General features: G+C 31.7%; 1 protein-coding gene across 1 annotated transcript in view; it reads right to left on the reverse strand.

Annotated features, from left to right (window-relative positions):
• Positions 1–4,472: 4,472 nt before the first annotated feature.
• Positions 4,473–12,055, reverse strand: part of LOC107494861 (lysine histidine transporter 1-like) — a 21,230-nt gene continuing 13,647 nt past the window's right edge. The window contains exons 2-8 of the mRNA XM_016115901.3: positions 9,787–9,944; positions 8,426–8,812; positions 6,481–6,874; positions 5,309–5,414; positions 5,099–5,190; positions 4,881–4,949; positions 4,473–4,793 (exon numbers count right to left, since the gene is read on the reverse strand). Of these exons, the coding sequence (XP_015971387.1) occupies positions 4,695–4,793; positions 4,881–4,949; positions 5,099–5,190; positions 5,309–5,414; positions 6,481–6,874; positions 8,426–8,812; positions 9,787–9,944 (1,305 nt within the window). The 3' untranslated portion in view covers positions 4,473–4,694. The remainder of the gene's footprint in view (positions 4,794–4,880; positions 4,950–5,098; positions 5,191–5,308; positions 5,415–6,480; positions 6,875–8,425; positions 8,813–9,786; positions 9,945–12,055) is intronic.

The raw sequence follows: 12,055 nt of genomic DNA on the forward strand, positions 1-12,055 counted from the left end.
TTTATTATTATTTGTTTTTGAAGAAATTGGCAAGGATATGTAATGAAGATGTATGCCTTGCGGATAGTGCAAGTTCGCACACTGTTCTCAAAAGTGATATATATATTTTACCCATCTTGTGCCAAAAAAAAATATGTTAATACTATTATTGGCTCAGGCAATGTGACTGAAGGCTCCGGAAGAGTTATAATTTTGTTTCCCGGAGGAACAAAATTCATAATAAATAATGCACTGTTGTCTACCAAGTCTCGAAGAAACTTGTTGAGCTTTAAAGATATTCGCCGAAATGCATATCATATTGAGACTATGAATGAGGGAAGTCATGAGTACTTATGGATCACAACTCATGATTCAAATAAAAAGGTTATATTAGAAAAGTTGCCCTCACTTTCATCTAGGTTATATTATACCAAGAATAGTGCAATTGAATCACATGCCACTGTAAACCAGAAGTTTACTAACCCAAATAAATTCATAACTTGGCACGACCGATTGGGTCATCTAGGAACAACCATGATGAGGAGAATTATTGAAAACCCCCATGGACATTCATTAAAGAACAAGAAGATTCTTAAAACTAGTGAATTTTGCTGTGCTGCATGTTCTCAAGGAAAGTTAATTTTAAGGCCATCACCAGTAAAGGTTGGATTTGAGTCTCCTGAATTCCTAGAAAGGATTCAAGGTGATATATGTGGACCTATTCATCCACCATGTGGATCTTTTAGATATTTTATGGTCCTGATAGACGCATCTTCGAGATGGTCACATGTGTGCTTATTGTCCTCTCGCAACCTGGCATTTGCGAGATTATTGGCTCAAATTATTCAATTAAAAGTACAATTTCTAGAAAATCCAATCAAAGCAATTCGTCTTGATAATGCTGGTGAATTTACTTCCCAAGATTTTGATACTTATTGTATCGCTAATGGAATAAGTGTTGAACATCCAGTAGCTTATGTTCACACACAAAATGGGTTAGCAGAATCGCTTATTAAATGCCTCCAATTAATTGCTAGACCATTACTTATGAGAACAAATCTCCCAACCTCGGTTTGGGGGCATGCTATTTTACATGCTGCAATACTTATTCGTTTGAGGCTAACGAGTTACCATCAGTTCTCTCCTATGCAATTAGCATTTGGCCAGCAGCCAAATATTTTCCATTTAAGAATATTTGGGTGTGCGATATATGTTCCCATTGCACCACCTAATCGCACCAAAATGGGACCTCAAAGAAAATTGGGGATATATGTTGGATATGATTCTCCCTCTATAGTGAGGTATCTTGATATACAAACTGGAGATGTATTTAAAGCTCGGTTTGTGGATTGTCATTTTGATGAATCAAAATTTTCAACATTAGGGGGAGAGAATAAGCTTCCTGAAAAGGAACGTAATTGGAATGCATCATCGTTGATGCATTTAGATCCGCGATCAGGGCAATGTGAACTAGAAGTTCAAAAGATTATACATTTGTAAAGAATAGCAAATGAATTACCTAATGCTTTTTTCGATACAAAGAGGATAACCAAATCTTATATACCAACGGAAAATACCCCATTCAAATTGATGTCCCAGTTGGACAAATTGCCACCGAAGCAAATACACGCCAGAAGCGTGGCAGGTCTGTCAGTTCTAAAGACAAAAATCTTCGAAAAAAAGAGGTAAATACGATTTCTGTTGAAAAAGACATAGTATAGACACCTGTAGTTGTCCAAAATTCTGATATAATTTTAACGCCAGAAGACGTTCAGGTACCCAAAAATTGTGAAAATAACAAGATCTTGATAAATTATGTCTTTACAGGAGAGAAATGGGACCGAAATAAGACAACTGTCAATGAAATATTTGCATATAATGTGGCATTAAATATCATGCATGAAAGTAAGGATCTTGAGCTAAGATCAGTCGAAGAATGTCGACAAAGAAATGATTGGCCGAAATAGGAAGCAGCCATGAAGGTTGAATTAGACTCACTTGCAAAACGTGAAGTCTTTGGACCTGTAGTCCGTACACCTGAAGATGTAAAACCTGTTGGATACCGATGGGTATTTGTGAGAAAACGAAATGAGAAAAATGAAGTTCTGCGTTACAAAGTCCGACTTGTGGCACAAGATTTTTCATAAAGGCCCGATATAGATTATGAAGAAACGTTTTCCCCCGTAGTGGATGCGATAATATTGCGTTATTTGGTCACTTTATCTGCATATCATAAACTGCATATGCATTTAATGGATGTGGTAACAGCCTATTTATACGGCTCATTAGATCGGGATATCTATATGAAAGTCCCTGAAGGACTAAAGATATCTAAACCATCCAATGAATATTCACAACGGTTATACTCAGTCAAATTGCAAAGATCTTTATATGGTCTAAAGAAATCTGGACGAATGTGGTATAATCGTCTTACTGAGTATCTGACCAAAAACGGATTCAAGAATGATGATATCTGCCCCTGTGTTTTCATAAAGAAAACTGCATCTGGATTCATTATTATTGCTGTGTACATTGATGATTTAAATATCATTGGAACTCCTGAAGAGATTCCAACAATTATAGAAACTCTAAAAGAAGAGTTTAAGATGAAAGATCTTGGAAAAACTAAATTTTGTCTCGACCTACAGATCGAGCATACGAAAAATGGGATCTTTATTCATCAAACAACATACACAGAAAAGATCTTGAAAAGATTTTATATAGATAAGTCACATCCCTTGAGTACCCCAATGATCGTAAGATCTTTGGATGTGGAAAATGATCAATTCCGTCCTCAAGAAGAAAATGAAGATATCCTTGGTTCTGAAGTACCATATCTTAGTGCCATTGGAGCGCTAATGTATCTTGCTAATAATACACGACCTGATATATCATTTGCTGTGAGTTTACTAGTAAGATATAGTTTCTCTCCAACTACAAGATATTGGAGTGGAATAAAACAAATTTTTCGATATATTCATGGAACAGTTGATATAGGATTGTTTTATCCATATGAATCCAAGTCACAACTAGTTGGCTACGCAGATGCTGGATACTTGTCTGATCCACATAAAGGTAGATCTCAAACAGGATACCTATTCACATATGGTGGAACAGCTATATCTTTGAGGTCCACGAAACAGACGATTGCTGCAACATCTTCTAATCATGTCGAAATACTAGCGATTCATGAATCGCGAGTGTTTTTGGCTCAGGAGTTTGATCCAATATATTCTGTCATCATGTGGACCGATTGATCATAAGATAGCTCCAACTGTCCTGTTTGAAGATAATACAGCATGCATTGCTCAACTTAAAGACGGATACATCAAAGGCAATAGAACAAAGCATATTTATCCCAAATTCTTCTTCACTCATGATCTTCAAAATCAATGGACAATTGATGTCCAACAGATCCGCTCAAGTAGTGATAATCTGGCAGATTTATTCACAAAGTCACTCCCAAAATTCTCCTTTGAAAGATTGGTACATGAGATTGTGATGCGCCGATTTTGAGATATTAAATGATGTCGACAAGAGGGGGAGACTGTACTCTTTTTTCCTTAGTCAAGTTTTTTTCCATTGGATTTTTCTTGACAAGGTTTTTAATGAGGGAGTCCCATCACAAAGGATATTGTACTCTTTTTAGAAGGTTTTTTCCACAGAATTTTTCTTTAGTAAGATTTTAACGAAGTAATAATCCTAAATGGTCATCCAAGGGGGAGTGTTGTGATAAGAATGGGACGTGGATGCCCATTTTCTATGTGAAGCTCACATTCTCAAGAGAGAATATATTTAATAAAGGTTGAAAGATGGTGATAATTTATGTGTATAAATAGGGGATGCATCCATCTCAATACACACACAATAATAATAAAAAATACTCTTTCTTTCCTTCATATATTATAATTCTCTTTTTCTCTATCTATCCGAAGGTCTTAAGTTTATATATATTAGCAATATAATAATCATCTCGATTATATTAAGATAGTAATTGTGGTAATAGAGTTCTATATTTATATTTTTCTATTTTATATTTATATCTTCCTTACTTATTTAGTTGTTTTACAACAGTTCTTTAAAGTTATTATAAGAAAAAGAAAACCAACATAATCGAAACACAATGATTTCAAGTGTGTACAAATGACTCAATTAGTAAGTGTGGCAAGTGTAATTAGAGAGAAGAAAAAAATTAAGTTCCCTATAAAATCTACTTTCTCCTTCGACCTCGTTTCTTCCAGCTCTCAATGAAAAAATATCACATCCAACTCAAAATCTTAAGATGTCAAATTAATGGGTATCTCATTTTATAAATTCCTCACTCTTTCTTGTTTTTTTTTTTTGTATTATTAATTTCATGCACTCCTCACACTTTGCAATATTAACACTAACTTCCTCTGCTTCTCATGTTCTCTTTTCTACTCTTAGAACGCTGCAAAAGTTTTCGTTGTCCTCTATTATATATAGTGTGTTAATATAGTTATTAACATCCATAAACCACAATTCAAATAGGTATGAAATTCATTTAATTTTTTGTAAGTTTAGTCGCACTCGAGATCAAGTAGAAAAGAGATGTCTAAAAAGATCACACTTTGACAACATCAATTAAAATTGAGAGTCAAACTAGGCATTTTAATTTCTTGTCCTTTTTCTTCTGGGTATGTACTTGCATGCATGTCGCACCTTCACATTATTAATTAAGTGGTGGAATGAGTTCAAGAGTAAAACTTGTAGGTCTTTGCTTTGATTATGATTGACCTCAAACCTCCAATAGGGGATAAAATCATTAATGCTACGCCAAGCACAATGCAAATCTGTCAACAATGGAGCAAGATCAATCTTGGCTTAAAACAAAACAAATCAAGTAGAATAAAAATTAAAACAAAACATATGTAGCATACCCAATTAGTAAACCATGACAAGCTGAATCTTTTAGGTTTGTAGATTGCAAGCCACATGATACAAGGGAGCTGAAATTTGAAGGAGAAAAAAATATACAAGTGAAAGAATTGTCCATCAAGTTGAATGCGTAAATCATTATAATTTTTTAAAAATTAAATTTAGTCAATGTGTTTCCATTGATATCTCAAAAAAAACTTGATTTATATGCTAAGCTTACAAAGTACGTTGTTGGAGCAAAAGCAAACCCTCCGAAGAATGCTAATAGGCCATCAAAAAATGGTATGGTAATAGCAACGAACATTGTGAATGCTGAAACCCAAGAGAATCATGTGTTAGATTCATAGAAAAGGTAAATACATTGGAACTTATCAAGAAATAAGTATTTGTTAATTGATATGTTTGTTAAATGTTAGAAGAGTTTACTTACCCACATAAACATTGCGTACTACGAAACGAAGCATTGTACTAGGTTGAAAATTGAATTTCTTTACCATTAAAGTTTCAATCATGTCAAATACTGGCATTGCATACACCTGCAACAAATTATGATGAAAAAAAATTATCTTTTGGAAGTAAAGGTTTTCAAAAATATTTCGTAGAATTCAAATTAAAAGAGACCATATCCAAAAGGTGCAATGTAAGAAAATTAACGCAAAATCAATGGCTGATTTCAATTATGGCTTAAACGACAATAAGTCAAAGTTTATGAGAAATGTAAATGTTAGCTCTCCTTTAATTTCAGTCTTTTTAAAAATTTATTATTATTTAATTAATTTAAGTATTTACTTTTGCGTATTAGTAGTTCAAAAAATTAAAAAATATTTATTTTTTATTTTTTTTTAAAAGTTGTATAAAGAACAATATTTAAAAAATATCTAGTTGCACTAAATTAAATATCTTTTAAATATTGTCCTTTATTCATCTTTTAAGAGGAAAGAAAAAATAAAAAGAAAGTAACTCTCCTAATTTTTTGACCAACTAATGCGTAAAAGTGGATATTTAAATTAATTAAATAATAATAAATTCTTAAAAAGATTAACTAAAGACTAAAAATTAAAAGACAATTTGCATTTTTGGTTATTTTATTTGATTTATAAAAATATTATGTACACACAAAATTAGTCATCAAATCACCTAGCATATATTTATATATATAAATATATGTATAGTTTAACTTTTTAATATATATTTTATATAAGTGACTAATTTATCAGTTATTTTTTTATATACACATAATATAATTATTTAATTTTATATGTATAAATCTATAATAAAAAAGTCTAGGGGCAGCAATTTTTGTGTTTTCTGACCAGTACTTAACCATTAAAATAAAAGTGAGTAATTTCTTACCATTAGATGTAATCTCACATTATTAAAAATACTATTGATGGCCAATTAATGATTACGAAACACTAAAATTGCTGGCCCCTAGTATTCCTCATCTATAATTATATACTTATTTTATTTAATATTATTCAATTATTTTAACAATAATTACATAATACAAAATAAAATAAACAGTAATGAAAAAAATGCAAAATAACATAGTTTTTTATTATCTCTGAAAATGAAAAAGAAAAAGTAGAGAATAAATTTGACCTGATAGCTTCCGATGACATGGATAACAACAAACATGTTGGCCATTGCAATAAGCCAGTTTGGTTTGTGTAGAGAGAAGAAAATGTCGTCCTCAACAGAATTTCCGAAAATCCAATAGCCGATGAGAGCGACCGGAAAGTAGCAGAAAGCAACAACAATGTACGCAACAATCACTCCTTTCCACATTGGAGCCTTTGATGGCTTGTCCGGCGTTGATGGAATAGTTGCTTGGATTTCCATCACCACATTGTGTCCAGCATAGGCAAATGCCACATCGCCAAGGGCACTTAGGAAATTAAATGTTGTTCCTGCTTTACTCTTAGATTTGTACCCATATTGCACATCTTCTATTACACCATTATGGATAGAAGCACCCCATGCAATGGTAGAGTAACTACATCATAATAAGCCCAACATCGCAGTTAACAATTAGTAGGAGGAGGTTATATTTTTTTATCACATTTTATAATTTAAAGATTTGTAATTGAATTTTTAGATTTACTAACATTTACTTATATAATATGAGGAGGGATTCATGTATACAACAACCTGTGTATTGTTGAATGAGTTCATATGTCTGATGAGTTTCACTAATCCATGGCCAACCGTTCAATCATGTCTTATTATCATAATAATTAAATTTATCAAATTTCATAAAATTGGGACATTAATAAATATCCATCCTTGTCTTCTGATAATTTTTTTAAAGGACTACAAAGTTTCAAAAAAACAAAAAAAAAAAAACTCATTTTAGTCTTTAATAATGAAATTGATGAGTCCTTCTGTTAATGATCTCTCTCCAAAAATACTTATGTAATTCGTTAATTACTAATATAAATATTCTCTATTGAATTTTTATAAGTAAAAATAATTTAAGAATCAATAATATTTTTTTACTTTTGACATAGTAAATTTAGTCAATGTATTTGTAAAAGGTAAAAAAAAAGAAAACCTAATAATTATCCCTAAAGGACAACAAGACTTTCAACAAAAAAAAAAATTGTCACTCCTAGTTGGTTCTTAACGGATAAATCAACAGTTTAACATACTATGTAGGCTTATTTCGTTAATATAGAAAGAAAATATTGACAAATGGACTAATCAGCGTCACCAAAATAAAGTCCAAAAGTTAGAAAAGATTTTCTTTATTAAAAATTTCGTTATCTTTCAAAATAATTATCAGGAGCCATTTAAAATTTTTTCTCATATATAATCTAATAGTTGTGTTTTTTATTTTTTAAAATTATAATATAGGTTAAAACTAAAGTGTTATGCTTACATATATATCAAATCAATTTTAAATTTTATGAATTTTTTTTAGATTCATCTAAGATGGTGAAATTTAATAACATTGGATTGATAAAATTAAGAATGAAATATTGTTTTTTACTTTCAATGTTTGGACCAAATTTAAAAGTTGTTCCTAATATATAATGTTTTAAAATTATTATAATATTATTTTACCGTCAATTTTGTTAATAATTCTATAATAGAAATGCACATGTAGAAGTTATTTAATCCACTCTAGCAAGCTGATCTCATATTAATGTTAGTAAAAATAACTAGAAAATTAAATAAATAAAAAAATGACACTAGCAATACAAAATCCTAATTACATTGTGTTTCTTCATATGATACTGTTATTTTTTTATTTAATGTTTTATTTTTCACTAATGATGATATAAAATTAGTTTTTCAAGTGGATTATAATGTGTACATGTGCATCTTTGTTATGGAATGGTTAACAGAATAATATCATAACAATTTTAAAACGCTAAAGAGTTAAATAAAATGTTTAAAACGTTAAATTTTGGTCCAAACGTTGAGAATAGGAGCGATATTTTATTCTAAAATTAATTTCTCATATATATTTATTCAATGAAATAATATTAAAAAGTTTAATTTTCAGAATGTTAAGACAAGAAGAGATATAAATTAGAAATACCTGAGGGACATGATTGCTGCTGCTAGTGAAACTAGAGTAATTGAATTGAAGGTAGGGAGATGAGAAAGTACAAAGTGAACTGAGGCAAATATCATAATGAAAAAGGTCAATTTGATATGTTTGCAACTTGATGAACACACAGTTTTGTGGAACTTTTGCAATGATTTTCCTCCAGTGATCATATATACAATGTTTACACCAATTTCAACCACAAGTTGTTGAGGCACCACAATATAAAGCCCAAGCTTTTCACCAAATGCATATTGACCCAATTCATGGTATCTATCAAAACGTCTACCCGGAACCATTTCATGCATCTCAACCATTTGCCATAACGTATACAAAGTGATGATCCATGACAAGATTAGCACAGTCACACCGGGTCCCCTAAATAAAATTGTTATTAGAATAATATCTTAAATTGTTTCTGAAATTTTGTTGTTCGGGATAAATTAGTTTATAATAAAAAATGATAAATTATTTTATCATATTTAGAATGTTAAACAAATTGCCTGCAATAAAATAAAAGACAAATTAAGATATTATTTTTAAAAATTTTAGACAATTTAATCCTTTCATCAAACCTTTTCTAAAAAATAAAATATATATTAATTTAAAAAAAACACAAAAGACTAATAATTTTTTTAGAGATTGATTTATCTATATTTTGAAAACATCATAGACTAATCTCTCAGTTTTTTTTTTTTGTTAAAAACTAATTTGTTGAAGCAAAATTATTAAAGACTAATTTAAGATATTACTATATTATTATAAATGAAGCATATGAAATGTTCAAAAGTATTTTTTTTTAATTTTTTATAGTATCCTCTAGTTCGATAGATTAAGAACTAATTTATTACGGATCTGAACTCCATTTAAAGGTTTATCATTGGTTAATGAATTGCTACATATACAAAGACGAGATTCAAACCATAACCACTTACTTAACTGGATTAGTGAGCTAACTACTAAACTAATCTAAGTTTCTTACTATTTTGCCAATATATAGTTCAAAATGCTAAGCCCACTTAATTTTAATATGTTATCATCATAATCTATTCAATCCAATATAGTTAGATCACTCGACAGAAAACTATTTTTGCAATCAAATTTTACAGTTTATATATTTACTCCTGGCCGACATAAAGATAGAGGTATATATTATTACAAATTCCACATTTTTTAAGAATCAAGATTTAAAAAATTTATAATAGAAGACATCTATCCCTAACCACTTATTAAATTAGTTTTAAGGGTGTGTACTATAATTTTGCATTAATCTTTGGAATTAAATTTAAAATATTTAAAATGATTTAAATTCATTCATTTCCTTTGGGGGAAGGGGGTGTTTTAAAACCTACCATCCAAGCTTTGACATGGCATATGGTAAGCTAAGTACACCAGCACCAACCATGGCTGTGACATTATGAAAAGCTGAATACCACCATTTTGCATTTCTCGAAGAAGTGATTGGAAGCCAATCGTCAAGTGTCTTTTGCATGTCTATTTTTTCTTCGATCTGTTTAGGAAAAAACAAATAAAATTATCTTTAATTTGAATTCAAGTTATATATACATTCATACGAAAACATATATACTAGAAACTTTACCCAAAAAAAAAACACAAATAAATAAATAAAATGTTATTTTAAAAATATTATTTATACACTGAAATTAACCATTAAAATGAGTCACACGCTATGAAGCATAGACACTTTGTTAAGTTGCCGTGTCCACGTGTCGGACATATTTCGGACACAACACTCACCGATACTCGTCCGACACGCGTGTCTGTTGTGTCCAAATCGTGTCTCAATAAAAAAATTTCTCCGAACACACTTAAACACACCTAAATACCATCACGTGTCAGCGTGTCCATGTTGGGAATAATACATCATTCCCCCTTGAGAAAATACCTTTGACAGAGAAATAAAATAGACACAATCACAACACAAGAATTTAACGTGGAAACTCCAATTACCGGAGAAAAAACCACGGCCGTTGTCAAATGACAACCAGAGAATATCACTATATGAAAATTGTTACAACACATAGACTTCTTTCTCTCTAACACCGGCACCTCAATACACCCACACTCTCTCAAAGCAAATATCTAACTACACCTCACAACACTATCTAATCAAGAGTATAGAGGAAAAGAAAAATCAGATACAAGCTTAAAGTATTTCTGACTAGTGCAAAAACAAATGGAGAACTTAGCCTCATATTTATAGCCTAGGCCACCCACTCCATTTGCTATCCTAAGCAATGTGGGACTAATTCAACTAAATCCTAACAATCTCCACCTTGATTGAAATAGTCACACATCTTCAGCTTCCATTGTCAACACCTACAATTCTTTGCTGCCATTGTCTATACCGACAATCATAGTTCAGAGAACTATCATACTCCACCATGAAAGTATACTCACTTGGAATTAGACCACTCCAAGCATTTCGCCTTGGTACAGATCGAAACCTTGTTGAAAATTCATGGTGCAACTTCCAAATTGGCTTTCTCTGGAAGTTCTTCAGCCATCGACATAACTCCGCCACACACCTTGCATCTCAACGCCAACCAATGCCCGTGTGCAATTGTGGACCCGATTGCCACAACTTATCCTTATCTATGGCAGTGCAGTAATACCATGAGGATACTTCTTGTCTTCTAGAGAACATCATCTTCTCTCATAGAGAGAGCAACCAGAGATCTTCTCCTTCAACGCCTTGTGCAAACCTGATTGTATCAACACATCCTTGACTTGTATTTGTCACAAGCCAAAATTGATTCTTCCATCAAATTTCTCTATTTCAAGCTTCACAGCACTTGAATATCCTGACATTGTTGCAACCGTATACTGGAATAATATAACTCAACTGTAGACCATTGATGAGCGGATAATTTATACGCTTTTTAGCATTGTTTTCAGGTAGTTTCTAGTAAGTTCAAGCTACTTTTAGGGATGTTTTCATTAGTTTTTATGTTAAATTCACATTTCTGGACTTTACTATGAGTTTGTGTGATTTTCTGTGATTTCAGGTAATTTCTGGCTGAAATTGAGGGACTTGAGCAAAACTCTGAAAAAGGCTGACAAAAGGACTGCTAATGCTATTGGAATCTGACCTCCTTGCACTCAAAATAGATTTTCTGGAGCTACAGAACTCCAATTGGCGCGCTCTCAACGGCGTTGGAAAGTAGACATCCAGAGCTTTCCAGTAATATATAATAGTCCATACTTTATTTGGAAATTGACGATGTAACTTGGCGTTGAACGCCAAGTACATGCTGCTGTCTGGAGTTAAACGCCAGAAACACGTCATGATCCGGAGTTGAACGCCCAAAACACGTTATAACTTGGAGTTCAACTCCAAGAGAAGTCTCAGCTCATGGATAGATCAAGCTCAGCCCAAACATACACCAAGTGGGCCCCGAAAGTGGATTTATGCATCAATTACTTACTCATGTAAACCCTAGTAGCTAGTTTAGTATAAATAAGACTTTTTACTAGTGTATTAGTCATCTTTTGACAGTTTAATCTTTTGACTTTGTAGTCTTTGATCATTCGGTCTCTTGATCATTCAGGGGGCTGGCCATTCGGCCATGCCTGAACCTTTCACTTATGTATTTTCAA

Source organism: Arachis duranensis, chromosome 6 (genome assembly GCF_000817695.3).
Source record: "Arachis duranensis cultivar V14167 chromosome 6, aradu.V14167.gnm2.J7QH, whole genome shotgun sequence".
In the NCBI taxonomy this organism is placed as follows: Eukaryota; Viridiplantae; Streptophyta; class Magnoliopsida; order Fabales; family Fabaceae; genus Arachis; species Arachis duranensis.